The sequence below is a fragment of the Emys orbicularis genome, chromosome 1 (assembly GCF_028017835.1).
Source record: "Emys orbicularis isolate rEmyOrb1 chromosome 1, rEmyOrb1.hap1, whole genome shotgun sequence".
Classification (NCBI taxonomy): domain Eukaryota; kingdom Metazoa; phylum Chordata; order Testudines; family Emydidae; genus Emys; species Emys orbicularis.
In genome coordinates this window covers 177,616,001-177,637,553 of record NC_088683.1, presented here as the reverse complement: position 1 = coordinate 177,637,553, position 21,553 = coordinate 177,616,001, and the positions used below count along the sequence as shown (strand labels likewise).

The 21,553-nt window shown below is 44.9% G+C and overlaps 1 protein-coding gene across 2 annotated transcripts in view; it reads right to left on the bottom strand.

The window, feature by feature from the left end:
* Positions 1-21,553, bottom strand: part of EPHA6 (EPH receptor A6) — an 875,951-nt gene that overhangs the window by 390,120 nt on the left and 464,278 nt on the right. For both annotated transcript variants that reach the window (XM_065406410.1, XM_065406419.1), the window contains exons 4-5: positions 19,513-19,668; positions 659-994 (exon numbers count right to left, since the gene is read on the bottom strand). In XM_065406410.1, the coding sequence (XP_065262482.1) occupies positions 659-994; positions 19,513-19,668 (492 nt within the window). The remainder of the gene's footprint in view (positions 1-658; positions 995-19,512; positions 19,669-21,553) is intronic.

The following is a 21,553-nucleotide window of genomic DNA, read 5'->3' as shown; positions in this document are numbered from 1 at the left end:
CCCCCAGGACTCCACCCCCTATCTAAGTCTCCCTGTCCCCTGACTGCCCCAACCGCTCTCTACACCCCCTTCTCCCGACAGCCCCCCCCAGAACCCCCGAACAATCTAACCCCCCCGTTCCCTGTCCCTTGCCTGCCCCAACCACTCTCTACACCCCCTTCTCCTGACAGCCCCCCCCCCAGAACCCCCGACCAATCTAACCCCCCCGTTCCCTGTCCCTTGCCTGCCCCCCCCCACCAGGCCGAGGGAGAGCTGCGAGCTCCACGTGCAGCCAAACACTGCCGCGCTGCTCTGCGGGGGAGGAGGGAGCAGGGGAGGGGGAGGGACTCCGCTGCTAGAGGCCCCAGTGGCTGCGAGCGGCTTTCAATCAGGCCCAGCCGTCCAATCAGCCGCGCCGCACTCTGCATGAGGGGAAGGGGGAAATCCCGGACATTTCTACTTTATTAGAAATCCCCCCCGGACGGCCATTTAAAGCTGAAAAAGCCGGACATGTCCGGGGAAACCCGGACGGATGGTAACCCTACACAAAAGGCACTTAGCAACTTCTAATAATTTGCAAAACTTACTCCTCATCTAATTGGATATCATTAAAACAGGTGCTACAACTAATATACACAAACTGTACAGGCAGTAATTGATGCATAACAACAAAACTTACCATCTTGATCTGTGGTAACTGTGATAGCTGTGAATGGCTTGGGGGAGAAACTCAGCTCAGAGACTCCATTCATGGCTTCTATTTCAAACGTGTAGTTCACATGAGACACAAAATCAAGCACAGTCACAGATGAGTTAATCAGGCCTGTATGTCTTGGGATGAAACGGATACCTCCACCGCATATCTCACATTGGCTGGTGTCTGATCCACATTTCTTACAGATGACACTGTAGGTGAGATCTTTTCTCCCCCCCGTGTCACTAGGTGGGCTCCATTCCAACATAAGAGCTGTTTCATTAATATTAAAAATCACATTCCGTGGAGCAGAAGGTGGCCCTAGAGAAAAAGAAAACAGTTAAACTATCCTTACTGTGTAGTTTGGGAAAACAGAGAGCTTGAGCTACTGATTTATAATGACAAACTAAAAGCGTTAAGTATGTATAATTTGGGTTAGTGACAAGTAGAAGGGAGCAGTCTAAAATAGCTAAACATTTAAAATATTTGAAAGTTAAATAGTAAGGAGGGAAAATAATTATCTGAGATCATATAAAATGATATAAAAATGTATGGGGTGAAATTAAGAGATAATTTAAGATAAACATTAAAAATATCCCACTATTTGGGACATTCAAAAACTAGGCCTGACAAAACAAAATACAGCTAAATACCCACTGGGCGAGTGAGAAGTAGGCATAGATTTTTTGCCCCCAAAATATATTTTGTTTATTTTATTTCTATTATGGTAGGCTTTTTAGGATGTCTTTTTAATCTGTTTTGCTATTCTAGAAGATTTTAAATGAATAAATTTTAAAAAATAGTAAATGTACAACAGGGAATCATTCTGCTCGGACAGAGAAGAGAGAGAGAGAGAGAAACTAAACGAAGTTTTTTCCAATCTCTGAACTGCTGTCATTCTACAACTCATCCAAAAGATGGCAGCTCCACTGAGGCTCAAAGGACTCAGTAGTATCACTCTGGGATACTATTCAGTAATGATTCAGAGGAAATTATGTCATCTGCTGACCCATCAACAACACTATGATGATGATGATATTCCATCCAAATTATGAACCTGTCCAGAACCCATTTAATTTGTGAGGCCTGACAGGATTCTGTTATAAATTGGTGTTACTGCAAGTGAAGGTCCATTATTATTGTTATGAAAGTTCATTATTATTCAGTTTCCTGATCACCATTCTGCTGTCCAACAAGACATAAAGCAACCGTCAGAGCTGTCTAGTGATTAATATAGAAATGGAAGCCAAGAGAATCTTGGGCTGTAATTTTAAAGGTAGATCAACATTTGCAAATGAGGGCGTCTAAAGTCAGGTGCGTAACATCATAAAAGGCACATAAATAAAAACGGTCTGATTTTCAGAGGTGCCGAGCACTTGGAGCTCCCTTTCACCTCAGTGGGAGTTCCAGGTGTTCAGCGGCATCTCTTAAGGCCAGGTCACTTATTTGGGTTCCTAATTTTGGCATGACAATATTGGGCTGTAGTGACTAGAGGTCAAAAATCACGGTAGGGTTGTGTTGCTTGCAAACCACTAAGTTCAGCCCAGATTCAAGAAAGCTCTAGGAATTTGGCCTCAAGGTATTTTCATGGTACCTTGCCTCCCTTGCCTCCCCCCGCCCCCAAACAGCTGGCTCTCTCCCTTTATTGGCCCAGGAAACCACCTAACCTTGTCTTAGATCTCTTAGGATGGGATAGGCAGGAGCAGGAGGAAACTATAGTGCCTAAGTCTTGATGGAATTCTCCGGGCCTCTTCCCAGGATCTTCAGGGGGTTCTAAAAAGTCTCTCCCCCAACTATGGTCTTTAGGAATGCCACCAGCACCTAGAAAAGGCTGATGCCTCACTGGTTTCATTTTTGATCTCCTCTGATCCTTGATACAGCCATGAAAGACATCCACTAGATCTGTAAACCATTTATCTACTGAACTGGTTGCGGAAAGGCATTCGAATCCTTAGTGCGGTAACTCAGGAAGACCTGGGTTTTCCAAGCAAACACGATAGCTATGATGCCTCAAACTCTAGGGCAGGGATCTCAAACATGCAGCCCGTGGAGCTCTTCCCTGCGGCCCGCCAAGCTCCCCCTCCCTCCTGAGTTATTTTATATGGCAGCTAAGCTCCCTGCTCCCCAATGTTTGGGGCCGGGTCTCTCCCCCGGCCCCGCCTGCCACCCCCACGCATCTCCCCCGAGTGTCCCCCAGGCTCACTTGCTGACCCTTCACCGCCCGGGAGCCTGCAGCTCATGCTGACTCCACTCCGCTCTGCCGGCTTCCGGCATCACCTGCTGCTGCAGGTCCTAGTGTCCCCCTCCACTATGGCCAGGGCAGGCTGCCCTTCCCCTTCCCTTTTGCCTTAGTTCTGAGCCTCTCCAATGCCCCAAGCCTCTCCAATGCCCCAAACCCCTCATCCCCAGCCCCACAGCCCTCACCCCTGCATGCCCTCCTATCCCCAAACTCCATCCCAGAGCCTGCACCCCTCACCCCCTTCCCCAGCCCGGAGCCTGCACCCAGCACCCAAACTCCCTCCCAGAGCCTTAGGCAGGTGGGGGCGGAGTTTGGGGGGGCAGGTTCTGGGCACCACCAAAATTTCTACAAACCTGCCACCCCTGGAAGAGGCAGAGCAGGGGTGGAGTGGTGGTGCACCCAGTGCAGTGGGGAGGCTTTAACAGAAGTAAATCTAACTAAGTGCATGTTTTGTCCTTTCAGTGAGATGCATTACTGTTGGTGGCGCTTAGCACTTTCCAGAAGGGAGGGGGGAAGAGCAGGGAGACGCGCGCTCAGGGGAGGAGGTGGAGAAGAGACGGGGCAGGGGCGAGGCCTCATGGAAGGGGTGGAGTGGGGGTGGGGCCGGGGATACGACGGGGGGTGGTGTCAGTGATGCGGCCCTCGGGCCAATGCACTAGTCCTCATGTGGCCCTCATGGTCATTTGAGCTTGAGACCCCTGCTCTAGGGCATGGTTGCTCGGAAACCCCAAGGGAGGTTTTTAACTACCCTGCTAAATATTACAGGATTTCTCTGCAGCTGATTCAGTAATAGAGTTAGTTGGGAATGGGAGTGTTAGTGGTAGGGGACTGTGACGGGGCACACATGCCCTGCACTGGTACTGTGGGGGTTAACTCTACTCTCTGGGACGAGGAGGCCATGCCCCCGCAGCCTTGGTGGGGCATGCTCCGGCTGGAGACTAGATATAAAAGGGAGCAGCTCGGCTCATTCAGGACTGACCAAGGAGGGAGGACACATGATGCAAGCTCCAGCCTGGGAACTGTGAAAGCCCCAGATGGCAGAATCCAGGGACACTGAGACTCCGGAGGACGCCCAAGGAGAGGAGCCCAGAGATCTTGGAGCCATTGCATCAGGAACAGGGTAGAAAGTAGCTCAGGGGGACTAGTTATTGTGCCACATGGGGTCAGTGTGTTTCAGGCAGATTCCCTGCTGACCCAGTGGCAGGCATACTTGCCAATGACAGGGCCCTGAGCTGGGACCCGGTGAAGCAGCGAGGGCCCAGGTCCCCTTACCCGGCCACCCCCCCCCCCCGTCAGGTGGTGGCCCACTCCCCTGACCGGTCGCCAGGCCAAACAGCCGTACTGAAGAGGGCTATTATACTGAATCTGGTCACTGGGCCACACAGCCCTGCTGAACAGGGCAGTCCTACTGACCCTGGCCACTAGGCTGTAAAGCCCTTCTTATTGGCTCTGGTCACTAGGACACATAGCCCTGCCAAACAGAGCAGCCCTATTAACTCTGACCACTAGGCCACACATCCCTGAGAGAGGGCCACCATATTGACTTTTACCCTAGGCCAAGCTATCCCAAGACAAGTGATGGTTGTGTAGACTCAGCCGCGGGGCCATCATTACCCCCACCCCATCCCAAGAAGGGACGGGGTGCACTTGCCTCGCGACAGGGACACAATTTTTTTTTCTTCCCACTTAACACCTCATAAGACCTTGAATTGAATGGGGAAGAACAAAAAGATGGAGGTACAGAAGCAGAAAAAAATGCTTCTTAACCACTTTGGGGAAGATCATAGAGCGAGTAGCACAAGATAGACCAGGAGTCACATCATCAGCACCTACTTCCCCATGATGACAAACAAGGTCAGATTTGGTGGACAAATGGAGAAGGAAGAAAAGATGCATCCTAGTTGGAGAAAAGGTGAAAGTTAATTTAATGGAGATTCTGAGTTGTGTAGAACCCAAAACCCCATGTGAGCTTGTAGGTGAACTTGCAAAATGATCCACTGCAAATGAACCATGCATTTTTCTCCACATGACCAACATGAACTGAACCCTGCTACTGTGATCTTGGGCAAATCACTCAAACTCCTTAGGTACCAACCTTGAGGCAATGTCTACACTAGCAGTTCTCACACTGTGGGTCGGGACCCCAAAGTGGGTCACAACCCCCTTTGAATGGGGTTGCCAGTGCTGGCTTAGACTTGCTGGGGCCTGGTGCTGAAGCCTGAGCCCCACTGCCCAGGGTCGAAGCCAAAGCCCTAGGGCTTCATCCCTGAATGGCAGAACTCAGGTTGCCGACCCCTGCCTGGGGCTGAAGCACTTGAGCTTCAGCTTTGGACCCCCTGCCCTGAGCTGTGGGGCTCGGGCTTGGGCTTTGGCCCCCCGACCTGGGGCAGTGGGCCTCAGGAGGGCTCAGGCTTCGGTCCCCCCTCCTGGGGTTGTGAAGTAATTTTTGTTGTCAGAAGAGGGTCGTGGTGCAATGAAGTTTGAGAACCCCTGGTCTACACTATGAAGTAGGGTTGTGATTTCCCTGATTGTGTGCATATACTCGCGCTAGCTGTCATTGAGCTAGCACGAGTATAAATAGCAGTACAGCCACAGTAGCATGGGTAGTGGCAACAGAGGCACCGTAGAGCAGCGCTGGCAGGTATGTACTTGGCATGACTCAGCTGTGCCTCTGCTGCCACTACCCATGCGACCGTGGCTACACTGCTATTTATACTCACACTAGCTTGATGAGAACTAGTGTGAATATGTGTACACAAACAGGGGACTGACACCCCTAGCTCATAGTGTAGACATACCCTTAGAGACAGATATAAAATCATGACAGAAGCCCATTGCCTAAATATTTAGAGCCAAGGACAGCATAGGGGATGGAAGAAAGGCAGAAATTATACCCTGTTACAAGAATCTTAATAATTAATAATTAAACTCCCTATCTCTTTAATCTGATTGTATTTCAGTGAATCACTTAGCGGCATGAGCTTTCCAAAGCTAATTTTTCATACAACACAAAATATACTCACAAAAGTATTCAGAATAAGAAATGGAGACAAAATGCAAAGCCTCAAGGCCTAGCTCCTAAAATATGTCAGAGGTGTGTATAACTCCTCCTGACAATCTCTCCCTCCCCCCCCCCCGGAGTTGACTAAGCATTATATTCACAGTTCTCAAAATAAAATCAGTGTGCACTTGGTTAAATAGTGAATGGTTGGCAAGGCTTTGAGAAGTTTACAGATACTTATGATTTATCATTCCACATTCCCCAAAGTTACACTTCTATAGCTTTTCATGATTTATACAACCTGCCAGTGAATCTTGACTACAAAGTTTTGATGAGATATCGTTTAAACTTTGAGTAGAGACAAAGCATTTTATTGCTTTAGAAATCATGAAGCAGATGTAAAGTTCCTACTGTACATTTACAAACCATCCTGTATAAATCTAAAATAAAATATATTCCATGCAACACGCTGAATGGCACATAGAGTCCACGGCAAGAGGCCCAAGAATTACAATATTATATTCTCCTTTAGAACAATTTTTAGTCCATTAAAAAAAAAATCAAAGAACCAGGCATTTAAAAAAAACTCAAGATTTTTTTTTAAAGCCTTGACTCCTGCAATTTACAACATGGGGGCAGGCTCCTGTGCCCAAGGCAGGGCCGGCTTTAGGAACTGCGGGGCCTGATTCGAATACCCAGCGGCGGTCCGGGTCTTCGGTGGCACTTCGGCGGCGGGGGGTCCTTCACTCGCTCCGGGTCTTCCACGGCATTGAAGGACCCCCTGCCGCCGAAATGCCGCCTAAGATCCGGAGCGAGTGAAGGACCCCCCGCCGCTGAAGTGCCGCCGAAGACCCGGACCGCTGCCAGGTGAGTAAAAAAAATTAAAAAGGCGCCTAAGGTGCGGGGCCCTCTTAGGCGTGGGGCCCAATTCTGGGGAATCGACCTAAAGCCAGCCCTGCCCAAGGAAAGCACATAAATGGGATTTTTGACCTTAGAAACAAGAATATGCTATATAAGACGGTATTATTTCAGAGCTTCAAACCTTCATTTATAAATCAGGCTCCTATACCTTACGGATGAAATAAAATGTTGTAAATAAATACTATTTACTGATGATTCAACACCATAGATGTAAATGTTTTTGTAAGATATGTAAATCTGTTGTAGGCCTGATGCTCCAATTTAATTTTTAGAACTGAAACTGTTTGACAGAATGCAAAAGTAATGGTTTATAAAATCAACTCCTCCAGCATTTCTGATAAGATGTTCATCTGAAGACTGAGATAAATCTGGTTTATTAAAATTCTGCTGTTTTTTAAAGATGCCTCTGAATATTTACATAAAACACACCATCAGAAAACAATCTGATATTTTACTTATAAAAATGCACAAAATGATATATGAACCCACATATACAGACTCAGACAGAGCAATGATAATTAATGTTCATTTTAATAGAGAAACATGACTACAGTGTCACAGCTAAAAAAATATCAGAATTTATCAACAGCTACCACAATACTGAATGTGAGATAAAGCAGTATTGCTCTATATTATCAGTGGGAAATAATCACAGTATCTCTCGGATATTGAGAGGTATGGTAACTTTTTGGAGATGTTCACTTTCTCATGGAGACTGCTATACCTTATATTTTATGGAACAGCTGATGTTATTAGATAGTGTTTTAAAGGATAAAAGCTCACCTTGCTAGCTGTGGTGTGTCTTCTGCCTTCTCTTTGGCTGTAGAGGGGGAGATCCCAAGTGGGGGCAGCTGGGAGATTGCTAAAACACACTTCCCCTGGTTTTCCCTCCCTCTCCCTGCAGCTTGTACATATGAGGAAGAGAAGGATGCTGCTACTTTTTCACTCCCTCTGCCCCTTCTCTCCCTCCTGTCCCACTCCGCACGTGACGGGAAAGGCTATCTCACTTGGCGTCCAGGTAATGATGACTGTTTGCTAACTTCTGCTGCCATCGGACAATGGACCCATGAGTGGCCAGCTGATTGGCTCTCATCTGCCAGGGTCGGGGGATAGAAGTGGCTACTGCCTGATCTTGCTACTGGCGAGCAGCCATTTTGGACTCTGTTGCAGCCCAACCCTAACCAAACCTTATCTACTGAGCTGGATCTCTTATGATGACAGGGGTTAGGCTGATTGCCAAACTTTGGGATCTGGAAGGGATTTTTCCTGCATGGCAATATTGTCAAGCTGCCATGTGGATTTTTTCACCTTCCATCCATCATCTTGGAGGTCCAGTTTTGGGAGTTTAAAAGAGTCCAATGTGAAGTCTCTGTTACCCAATGGACTGCTTGGCATAGGCCCAGAGACCTGAACTGAACAGTAATGGGGTATGTCCCCACTTCCTATGCAGTTTTGGGCTCCCCTCCTCTCATTTCTCCAATATCCTGTGTGGAAGACAAGAATGATTTCAGCTTCGGCTTCTAGCCAGGGATCTTGGGCAGGCCTGAGGATGTAGAGGGGGCATTGCCCTCATACTCACCTTCACGTTTATAGAACCTGGGGCCCTCAGTTCCCACTTGAAATCTGCATTGGAACAGTCTTGCTGGTTAGTGGTTCCCCATTTATTAAATTTTTTTTTAAAGTTGTGGCCTCTGCATTTACCCATACTATGGCTGTATACATGTCTCACTGTCTCCACATTCACATCAATACGTTATCTCACACATTACAGTTGTTTTCTTCCCACTAGGTCGAAACACACAAATCTGTTTTCCTCTAACTTTAAGTCCTTTATTTGAGTATACCTAGTAGAATAAAGAGATTACCCACACTGCCTGAACAACATAACAATAACTGCTATTCCACTCCAAAGCCAAAAAGTGCACAAAATGATTATATATCAAGTACTAAAGCATGTACACTGTAGCAAGCAGTAACGTCACAGATATGGTACTTATCAACATCATAATGCTGTTATACACTGGTTTGTCAAAATGATAGGAATTTAGTTTGCTAGTAATAAAACAGTTTTCCATTGATTCAAACTGAAGTATGGCACTATTTCAGTATATCAAAGCAACTAGCTACACATACACAAAGTAACAGCAAATAATGTCCTTAACATGCATATACACATATATACACATATACATACATACATACACATACATAAAATTAAGAAAATAGGAGAAAAGATTAATAGTTTGATTTTAAAAGGTCACATATTAACTAAGGTACTTTTCTTACCTTCAACCCCCCATAACCTCATACTTCATGCTTTTATTTTTTTCAGGCATTACAGTACTAATCTTAGCGTTAACAATGCTATTTGTAACTAATGTTCTACCAATAATTAATCTCTTTCTACTTTTCTTTTGATAACCAGAGTCCCAAAACAGTCGGAATTACACTATATATGGGACCAATGTTTCCTTTTCTCATTCCTCCTCCCCAGACCCACTTTGCCCTGTCTGCTTTTCTTATGTTATCCTTCTAATTCTGATTCTGCAAACCTCTGTTCAAAAATTACTTTATGTATGCAAATAGTTCCACTGATTCCAATGATATTCACATGTGTAATTGTTTGCAGGATAAGGGGCTTTATGCTCTGATCCTGCAATGACCTCTGAGTAGTTGGGCCCCACATCCACACAGGACCCAAATAACTCCAATAGGGATACACAGACGCTGGGGCCCACGCACACAAAGCTCATTGCACTCTTGTGGCCATAGACTGAAAGTGCTTTGAAACAGATTCTGTGTCTTCTTAACTTGCCTGTAAGGTACTAAATTATGCACCCCAGTAGTACCATATTAATAAATTCAATTCCAACAACAATTTGTTTGTGATCTAAATGTTTGCTTTAAATATGGTATCTAGTGTGCATAATGATTGCTTGGATTGGGGATATGGTGGGTATGCCTATCACTGACAGCATGTTATAGGGTAGATTTAGTTAATGTTTTGTTCCCCTGACCATTATTTTTTCTTCTGTTTTTTGGCACGTCAAGGAGTAATCTTGAAATGTACATGTCTCAATCTGAGGTTAAAGGACTATTTAAAAGATCCTGACCTGAATATTAAGAGAACATTTGTGTTCAGCAGGGATTGCTGGTTTCTCTAGGGAAGAATAAATAAAAGAGGCTGATTATATAGTTACTGGAATAATATTTAATCAGAGAGGGTTGGTATACAATGCATTGATTTATGCATTCTTTACAAGTATTTTATCTTGTTGTGGGATAGTTTGTAAGTCGCCTTATGTGTTTGTCAACAACCTGGGCAGTAAAAGTTGGAAAAAATATAGCTTTTCCTGCATGTACTTGCAATTTGGAGCTCTTTCTAAGAGAGGCACAGCTAAAAATGTTTTTATACTTGGTGATGTGGGAGATTATGTGAATTCTGACCATAAATCTTGTGGCTTTCTCGGAAATGCAGTTAAGTAACTGAGTGGCTATTTTATTACAGGTATTTATTTGTAACTGGTTAAAAGTAAAAAAATGTGGTTTTACTAAGATGAGTTTTGTATTCATGGTGGTGATAAATTGGTTGCTAAATTTGGAACACAGGCAAATTAAATAGGGTTATTTTTTAGTGGACAAGAATATTTTCGAATGGGTGATCGTGGGTACTCTCTGCCTATATAGAATGTTGAGTTCAGCAGCCAGACACCTTTTATCAGCAGCAATCAGTTACTATTATAGGTACCAGGGGACAATTTAGAAGCCTGGTTCTACCATTAGGCTAAGGGTCAGAAATATTATGGTTCATTCATGGTGAAAATGAACAGATAAAATACTTCTGCTCAGTTTCAGCAGTTATTTTTGTATTTTGCCTTCTTTATTCTTTTTAACTTAACTTTAAATAATTGTTTCCTGGTTCATAAATAGGACACTGAAATATGTCTTATACTGCAAAACTGAAATTATTTAATTAAAAATATTTATAAATACAATTTACCACCACATGAAATCATATTAACCAACAGTTTGCCAGTGTTTTCATCCTTCAGACTACTTAGTGATAGACTGACTCCATCTGTAACCTTGGGAATGTTAACTTCAACCCAATTTTCTAAAAGTGGCCACTGTGTGCCTCAATTTTAGGATCCTCGGCTTGAGACAGATGTGCTGATCCCACAATTTCAAATGCAGTAACTGGGGACCTGTGTGTGTTCAAGAATCTTTCAAAATCAGGGTCCAGGTGTCTAAATTTGGGGCACTTAAAATGGAGGCACCCAAAATTAACAAAAACTTTTAAAGATTTTTGAAGTCCTTAAATTCGCTGTTTGTATTTGGCCATCTGAAAAATTGGAATAATTTATGCCTATTTATCCAGGAGACATGTTGTGAGGATTAAATAATTAATGGACCTATTATTTAGGTCAATGGAGAGTTTTAGGTGTGCAAGGAACACAGGATCAGTCTTAGTAGCCCTGATCATGCTTATACATACGTTTAACTTTACACCCCTTAAAATCAATAGGAATACTCATGCATTTATAGCTAAGCATGTGTGTAATTGTTTGAAGGACTGGAGCCAATGTTTGTAAAGTGGGTTGAATTTAGCGCTATGTAAGAGATAAATATTATGATGATTATCATCATAGTTCAGTTCCAATGCAATACTTGACTGGATTTGGCAGGTCAAGACAAAGTAATTAAAGTAGATGCAAGTATCAAGAGCACGGCTCTCATATTTCTTTGGCTTCATCTCTGTTAAATTTCTGCCAGATTTCTGTCATTCTCTATAGATGATATCAGTACAGGAATGAATATTGTAGATAAAACTATTTGACATTTGTTGTTGTTTTGTTGTAATTTTGTACTAGGAAGTGATATATTCAGGGTTTGGGGCTTTTCCTTAGTTATAATAGAAAACATGAATTATTGAGTATTCATATTTCCATGAATGGGAAGAATGTTATCATTTATGTTGGGGGTGTCTGAAAGTATATAACTGTCCGCCTGCAGATACTGAAGAAAAAACAGACACCCTTCATAGTCAAGGGCCCTCATGCCAATTTGCATGACGATTAAATAGCTTTTTAATTGCCGTTAAATTATGCCAGCTAAACTGTGATTTCATGCAAATATTAAGCTGTAATGACATGCAGTGAATCATTTACTAAGATTTAGAAATTGGAACAAAAAGAGACAATTAATTCTAATCCTCAGATTCAGCTAAATTATGTGTCACAGGGCTTTTATGAATGTGGTCTGATTGCTTTGTTATCATTTATAAATTATACAAAGATTATTTGACACCTTGAAAAAACTTGGCAGCAATAACCCTTATGCAGACATCTGTGTGCAAAGCTCTTAGGGATTTCCTTATACTGTGTGGGGGGTTTTATGGGAAACAAATGAATTGGTGAAAATGAAGGATTTATTTCACCCTCTCCTTTCAGCAAACATCATGACTGTTCTGATTATGTACAATAAAGTTAATTATTGTTAATACTAAATATCAGATTTTCTACATAAGAAAATACTATCCTACTTCTGTTTGGGTGAAACACATCACAAAAGTGAACAAAGCCTGCTGAATCATTTAAACATCACAAAGGGCAGCATGGGTCTCTGCACTAGCCACGCATAGACTGGCACAGAAAGCTATAGATGGGAGCTATAGATTTGAATTTACAATGATTGATTGTGGTCACAGTACCCTGTGCTACTCATGTGGAGGGTTGCTTGCAGATGCTATTCCAGTATGCAGTCTGGATCCTCAACCACATGACGGATGCAGTGGGCCTGGATAATACTCCACACCATGATCCTGGGTTGTAAAGTGGAGTGGATTTCAACTCATAATAGCTCTGCAGAGATCTCTAATACTCAGGCTCTAAGAGAATGAAGTGAATTGCACGCCTTTGTGCATAGGGAGGAGCAAATCAAATACAGCAGAAATCTAAGGGGGAAAATATGGTATCTCAAGTACCACTGATAACTGGCTGGAAAATAGACTTTTTAACAGTAAGCACCAATTATAAATAGTCAGACAGCACGAATGTGTGCAATATTTGGCCATTCAAGTTCAGCTGCAGAATTAATAGTGATGGAATACTCCATGCACAACCAAGGGGCATCTTTTGGCATTTCTGTCCCCGGGAAGCAGTAGCAGTGGGATAAGGAGAGTTTTCCTGACCTGATGCTGCAGTACTGGGGCAGAGGGAGGAGAGAGTGGCCGAGGTACTCACCTCCCCAGAAGATTCTGACTTGGGCCCTGATCACATTACAGTTTCTTGGGGGAAATGCAGGGCCTACTGGGAAGCAATGTTCCCTCTAATTTTTTCCATCCATGTGCGGAATGAGTTTTGTTATGTGCACCAATATCGAGGTAATGTGCAGATGTGCGGCACCAGTAGAAACAAAAAAACCTAGATAATATATATTTAAAAAAAATTACCACAGGGATAATGACTTCAGCCAGGACAGGTTAGGCATTTTAGAACTCACTACTCAGAGAATTAAATTTAAGTGTAAAAATACAATTACAGAGAATATATGTGCATTGCAGGAAGTACCAAGAAGTAGTAACACCACCACCACAAGTATGTGTTGGGAGGTGAGTGTGAAAGAGACAGAGACAGAGTGTATGTGTGAGTGTGTGAGAGAGATGGAGACAGAGAGTGTGTGTGCGTGTGTTCTGGTTGCTGTGGAAGTCTATGAGAGACCATGTGCTGTCTCTTTAAGGCACTCACACCAGAAAGCTCAGACCAAAGGAGCTGCCAACAGCTCCTTTCCGCTCCTGAGCCCAGGGCCGCCCAGAGGATTCAGGGGGCCTGAGGCAAAGCAATTTCGGGGGCCCCTTCCATAAAAAAAAGTTGCAATACTCTAGTAACATGTATTTGGAAATGTAAAAAATAACCAGTGAAATACATTCAAATATTAATTTTTAGTAATTTGAAAATACACGAAATACATTATTTAAAAACATTAAATGCTTTAATGGTATGTATACATTTGCAATTACATAATGGACTGTTGCTGGGTGATGGTGATGGTTGGTGCCAATGGGCTGTCGCTGCCTGGGGGTGGCGCTACTGTTGCCTAGGGCTGGGTGGGGAGCTGGGCTCTGGGTTGGGGAGTGCCCGGCTCAGAGGGGCTGGGCTCGGAGCTGGGGGTCAGGGCTGCGGGGGGATGGGGTCGGGGGGTGTCCGGCTCAGAGGGGCTGGACTCGGAGCTGGGGGTCAGAGCTGCGGGGGGTATGGGGTCGGGGGGTGTCCGGCTCAGAGGGGCTGGGCTCGGAGCTAGGGGTAAGGGCTGCGGGGGGTATGGGGTCGGGGGGTGTCCAGCCCAGAGGGGCTGGGCTCGGAGCTGGGAGTCAGGGCTGCGGGGGTATGGGGTCGGGGGGTGCCTGGCTCAGAGGGGCTGGGCTCTTAGCTGGGGGTCAGGGCTGCGGGGGGATGGGGTCGGGGGGTATCCGGCTCAGAGGGGCTGGGCTCGGAGCTGGGGGTCAGGGCTGTGGGGGGATGAGGTCGGGGGGGGTGCCTGGCTCAGAGGGGCTGAGCTCGGAGCTGGGGGTCAGAGCTGCGGGGGGGATGAGGTCGGGGGATGCCCGGCTCAGAGGGGCTGGGCTCGGAGCTGGGGGTCAGGGCTGCGGGGGGATGGGGTTAGGGGGGTGCCCGGCTCAGAGGGGCTGGGCTCGGAGCTGGGGATCAGGGCTGCGGGGGGGATGGGGTTGGGGGGGTGCCCAGCTCAGAGGGGCCAGGCTTGGAGCTGGGGTTCAGGGCTGGGGAGGAGATGGGGTCAGGGGATGCCCGGCTCAGAGGGGCTGGGCTCAGAGCTGGGGTTCAGGGCTGGGGGAGGGCTGGGGGAGGGGGGTGCCCGGCTCAGAGGGGCTTACCATGCCGCTTACCCCCGCCTGCCAGAGCCTCAGCGAGACGCGTCCAGGAGCTCCTGCCGCTCGGCTCGCCGGAGCTCGCAGCCCCTCCCCCTTACCACGTGGCTCCGAGCGGGAGGACCTCAGGCCCCGCCCTAGCCACGCCACTGCAGCGCTGTCCAGGGCCGCTCCTGTACACGGCGCGCTGAGGCGCTGGGGGATGGGGGAAGGTGAGGGCGGAGGCGGGGGGGGGAGCCTCCGACATTCTCGTGGGGCCCCTGTGGGGATTGGGGTCTGGGGAAAATTGCCCCACTTGCCCCCGCCTCTGGGCAGCCCTGCCTGAGCCATGTCCCCCTCCCTCGCTGTGCAGAGACAGAGTACATGGACGGGGGGGATGCGGACACTCTGACATCAGCGCCCTTCTTTTCCTCGCTCTGTACAGCAAGCAGGAGAGTCCCAGGAGCAGCTGGCCAGGGGCTCCAAGGCAGAGGTAGGGTTGCCAACTTTCTAATCACACAAAACTGAACACACCTGCCCGGTCCCTTGCCCCGCCCCTTCTCTAAGGCCCCACCATGCCCCATCATTCTCCAAGACCACGTCATGTGCTCGCTCCTCCCCCCTCACTCACTTTCACCAGGCTGGGGCAGGGGGTTGGGGTATGGGCTCTGGATTAGCGATGAAGGCTCTGGTGTGGGGCCAGAGATGAGGGGTTTGGAGTGCAAGAGGGGGCTCCAGGCTAGGGCAGGGGATTGGGATGTGGGGGTGAGGGCTCTAGCTGGGGGTGGGGGCTGGGGATGAGGAGCTTGGGGTGCGGGAGGGAATTCTGGGTTGGGCCATGGGGTTGGTGTGCGGGGGGAAGGAGGGAGGGCTCTGGCTGGGGGTGGGGACGGGGATCAGGAGTTTGGAGTGCAGGAGGAGACTCCGGGCTGGGGCAGGGGGTTAGAGTGTGGGAGGAGGTGAGGGCTATGGCTCGGGTTCTGGACTCAGGGGTGGGGCTGGGGATGAGGGATTTGAGGAGCGAGAGGGGACTCCAGGCAGGGGGTTGGGGTGCAGAAGGGGATGTAGGGTCCCGGTGGCGCTTAATGTGGCTCTAAGGAAGCGTCTGCCAGGTCTCGGCGGCGTCTAGGCACATGGGCGGCCGGGGGTTCAGGCACTCGGGGCCGGGGCAGTGCACGGAACCTCCCAGTCCCTGGTTGCCTCAGCACCTAGGGCAGTGGTGGGCAACCTGAGGCCCACGGGCCGCAGGGACATGCTGGCTGCCGCTTCCCGCAGCTCCCATTGGCCGGGAATGGTGAACCGCAGCCACTGGGAGTTGCGAGCGGCTGTGCCTGCGGAGAGTCAATGTAAACACTGTCTCACAGTCCGCCAGCGGATTACCCTGACAAGCCACATGTGGCCCACAGGCTGCCCACCACTGGCCTAGAGGCTGCAGGGACCCGGCAGCTGCTTCCAGGAGCTGCGCAAAGCTAGGGCAGGCAGGGAGCCTGCCTTAGCCCCAGGCCCCCACTGTGCTGCCGACTGGACTTTTAATGGCCTGGTCAGTGATGCCGACTGGAGCAGCCAGGGTCCCCTTTTGACTGGGCATTCTGGTTGAAAACCGGATGCCTGGCAACCCGAGGCAGAGGGCAGGAGCAATGCAGCTGCAGAACAGTGGGGGGAGGGACACCTCAATACATGCCGCTGTGCGCGGCTTTGCTAATCAAGTGCATTTCACTTGATTCACTCCTGGGCAGCTGCGCGAGTGCACAGCTTAGAAGGAACACAGCTGGGAATAAGGGGAAGAGGAAAGGGTCCAGCTGGGTGTAAAACAGTTTGCTGGAAGAGACAGGGCAAATAGGCCCATAGACCAAATAAGAGAGAATAACTGGAATTAGGACCAAATAGTATTCAAAAGAAAGTGTTCCCCCTCCCCAGTATCAGCCAATTCAAAAGATCAGCCTGCTTGTCCACAACTAAAGATGGTTCTTGGCCCTAAACTGAACACCATATCTGATCTGAATACATTCAGGGTGAAGTCCTGGCCCCACTGAAGTCACCATCAAAACTCCCATTGGCAGACAGGATTTCACCCTGAGATTTTTGAAATGCTCAGAATTGGGATCTGAATTTTGTGCCTTGAGCCCATCACTGTAATAACTAATACATACATTTAAATATACTGGAATGGGTTACCTAGGGAGGTGGTGGAATCTCCTTCCTTAGAGATTTTTAAGGTCAGGCTTGACAAACCCCTGGCTGGGATGATTTAGTTGGGAATTGGTCCTGCTCTGAGCAGGGGGTTGGACTAGATGACCTTCCAACCCTTATATTCTATGATTCTATGAAATAGTGCAACTTGATACTGAGTGCCAAATTGAATTTACAAACCAGAAAGGAAGTGTCGCCTAATGATTAGAGCAAGGGACTGTGTGCTAAGAATTCTAGGTTCTATTCCTCTCCCTGCCACTTATTCTTCCTCTAACCTCTATGACTCTGTTTACCTATCTGTAAAATGGGAATGATACCCATATCATAAGGATATTGTGCATCTTCATTAATTCAAGTTTTTGAAATGCTTTGGAGGTCCATGAATGAAAAGCACTATTGTCTGTACAAAATATTATTATATATAATAGAATGGGTCAGAGAGGGAAGTTAAATAAATTATAATAAATTATATAAATAAATAAATTTTATAAATAAATTAATAAATAATAAATTAATGGAGATATCCCATCTCCTAGAACTGGAAGGGACCTTGAAAGGTCATTGAGTCCAGCCCCCTGCCTTCACTAGCAGGACCAAGTACTGATTTTGCTCCAGATCCCTAAGTGGCCCCCTCAAGGATTGAACTCACAATCCTGGGTTTAGCAGGCCAATGCTCAAACCACTGAGCTATCCCTCCCCCCCTTATTATATAAATACATATATAATTAAGAGTATAGGCACTATAAATAAAAAAAAGGATTTGTTTTGTTTTTATTTTGCAGCTTCAAGACAATGGTGGTTTCCTACATTATTATTAACAAGTATTAATATAAAGAATATTGTTTGGGTTGTTTTTTGTGCGTGGTGATGCAGTTTGCTGTATTTGAAATTATGTAAGCATAGCATAATAAGAGATGTGTTCAGACTCAGATACTTAATTTAAGCATAAATGCCTTTGATCTTTTTCTAATCACACTCCAGTGATATGTTAGATTTTATGGACATAGTGACCATTTAATATGGTCAAACATGATATTTTACTTGATCATCTGGCATAGCATGCCGAAATATCAAGCATATGGTTTTATTACATTCTCCATTGTCTAACTAATCATACTCTTCTGACTGGTAATGGATATTCCTTGACCATTAGACACCTTCTGTTCTCAGTTCTGTCCTTGTCCTCTTTAACTTTGACCCTCTCTTATATGCAGATAATATCAAACTGTTTCTCTTCTTCATTAATTTCTGGCGCTGACATAACTGATTTCAACTCAATATATCCAAAAATGTTTTTAATTGATAAGAATGCAACAACATTCAAAACTCAGCCATTTCTCTCTCTCTCCTCTCTCTTCAATACATTAAAGTTTATTTATACTTAAATGATTCTATTTCACAATAACTGAATGCTAACTTGTTTGAAGTTTGCAAAACAGCTCTAGCTTTGTGAGTTTTTTTTTTAAATAATAGTGTAGGTTTCTTGTACATCTAATGTTGAATGTGCTGAAAATTCACAGAATTATCTTAATGACAAGTTGATTGTAGCACAAACACAATTTGAAAGAATCAGATCATTACTGGGTATTAAACAGAGATGAGGCATTTCTTCACAGAAAACTTGAGGTCTTAGAAAATTTTGCCAAGTCAAGCCAGACTTGTCTTCATTAAGTAAAGTAATAATATTTTATACCTAAATAGTGTGATCCTGTCGCTGGTTCTATGCTCTAAGATAGAACAGATATTGTTACTTTGGGACCAACAAATTAATGTCAGTGAATAATGAACCAATGATGAAAATCCAGGGGAACTATTTTATTAACTGACAAGGAAAATTTATATTTTTACATTGTCTCCAGACATGAGCAAATTGATCCAATGAGAAGAAAAATGTCTTTCTGTAGTCAGAATTTCTGCCTCTAGGTTTTCATGAATCAGTTTTGTTTCCTGTCAGACATTACAGGATTTTGTTTAAATTTTGAAAAGGCTAAATAATTTTCATTATCACAGCTATATAAAAAGATCTAATTGTCTTTTGAAAGAAGTGGAAATGCTACAGGGTTTAATTGTACCTGTGTGTGACTGAATGCATCTTCCCTCCCCCTCTTCATTTTAGGATTTTTTGGATAGTTAAGCTTTTATGCCAATCTGTCAGGATGATGTTTGTTTGATAGTTATTTTTTATTTAAGCCAGAGGAAAGAAAGGAATAAGTACTACCAGTTTTGTCTTCAACTTTATGTGTGTCCTCGGTGTTTTGAAGATTTTTGTACAAAGCTATTTTTTTAATAGATGAAATATTTATTGCTACTCAAACGTCAACCTTGTTATCTGTGGGAAGAAATTACATATTCTGTAATTTTTCTTAAAAAAAACCCACAACAAACCAACCAACAAACAAAAAAATGTTCCTTAAGATGGGAAACTTTTTTCAATAATTTTTAGGAGCATTAAGACTAAAGAGAAACCTGCTGTTTGATTTGTGATTAAGGAAAACATTTTCCTTTGTTTTCTTTTAGAGGGATAGAGCACAATATTGGCATGCAGAGATGCCACCTTTATTATGTGAAAATAAATAAGATGAAAATGAGGGGAATTTCAAACAGAAATTACAGATCAGACTTACTGGTACATGCCATAGTTGGTGGATCTTTCTCAGCTCTGAAGTAACCTTTTTCACACTGACAGACAGAAGTTGCTTCTACATAGGTTAAACTGTGTGGAGGGCACTTGGAACACTTTATATTCCCAGCAAATGCTTTATAGAATCCTGGCCTGCAAGCTGTAAAAACAGGAAAACAATTATTCATTATTATCAGTAGTCTTCTTTCATAAATACAATATGTTCAATGCATTTCCAATGCACCTTCCTTTTCGCTGTAATCTAGATACAGAATACATTATAACAAGAGTATTAATCCTGTACTTGGCTTAACATACAGGTATATGGACTGAATGAAAAAAAATCACTAGTCTCAGAACTCCAGGCAGGAAAACAATGAAAAGAGACAAACAGCTCTCAGCAATTTACACCTGGATTTTAGTCAGCCCCGCAGTTAGGTAACTATTAGTTGGGGATTGGTCCTGCTTTGAGCAGGCGGTTGGACTAAATGACCTCCTGATGTCCCTTCCAACCCTGATATTCTATGATTCTATTATACAGAAGTCTCTGGTAATATCACACAGTGTAGAAACAAGTTGTATGATGTATCCTAGTCCCATCTGTCAGTAAAGAGAAAAAGTGGGGTAGGTCATTATCCATGTAAGGTATTTCTATGGTCCCCAGTATTGAAGTAACTGAACACCTTGCAGTCGTCAACCTATTTATTCTCTCAACACCCTTGCGAGGTAGGGATGTGTTATCTCCATTACAGATGGGCTACTGAAGCATGGAGATGCTAAATAACTGGCCAAAGTTCACAGAGGATGTTTGTGGTGGAACAGGGAATTGAATCCAGTCTCCTAAATCCCAGGCTAGCACCCTAACAAAATTCCTCTCATTATGGTAACTGTGACGCTGGCAAACTAGGTGCCAGCTTTTGCCAAGTCTGTAAGCATCAGCTGAACATTGACAAATTCATAGCTGAAAACCAGACCAGCTCACCTGTCTGTTAGTATTGTTCAAGATAGGTGTTAGGCTTGTAAGGATGTGTTTAGTGTTTAGACTCTATGAAATGCTTGTAAATTGCTGAATGCATTAATCTCATTTGAAATGTCTGTATTCCATGCTACAAGATAAAATGTGTTTGTTTTATAATTGTAAAAATGCCTGCTCTGAACTTGTGAACTCAGATGGCAAGAGTGGCTGCCCCTCCCTATCCAGGAGGACTATCAAAATTAAGTGGGCCATTGTAGGACAAAAGCTTTGTTGATTAGCCCATCCACCCATTGAGAAGTACATGCAGAAAGCCTGGTCCCATCTGTCTGAATGCTAGAAGAGGGAAATAAAAATAGCTGACAAAGATTTTTCATTTCTTTGCTGTTTGGACTCTTACAAAGATTGGAGCTAAGAACAACATCTCTGTCACCTTTTGGAACCAGAGAGTGAACTCATTTGTGTATATGTGTTGCCTGCTTTAAGCTGTAAATAAAGCTTTTTTTCCCCCCTAGTTAACAAATAATTAGTTTACTTTGGGATTAGCTACCTGCATTGCCTTCTGGTGTGAAATCTAAGATACAAACTGATCTCCGGAAAGTAACTGGTCTCTTGGGACTGGGAGCAACCTGAATATTTTGTGATTTTTTGGTGTAAGTGACCATTTAGCACTAAGTCCAGCTTGCCTGGGTGGTAAAATAGATAGGCGAGCCCACGAGGCTTGTCTGTGACTTCATGGTAAGATTGTTACAGAGATCCAAGAGTTCACATTTGTTACTGGGTTGGTTAAATCTAATGATAGAATATACCACCAGTTTTGTGTGTCGGTCCTGTTTTTGACTATCTGTCCTGAGATAGGCACTCACAGTTGTGAACCACTCCAAACAGTGCAAGAATAACGTAAGTCTGACTTCAACAAGGTTTTGTTTTCCAGTTTTGGCTATTTACATTGGAACATTATCTTAGGCCCAAAGCCAATAATGCTACAGAGAAATCTTAAATAAGCTACCATAGGAACAAGAGAAACCCAATTAATGAGAAATAATGGTGTGTGTGTGTGCGCGCGTGTGTG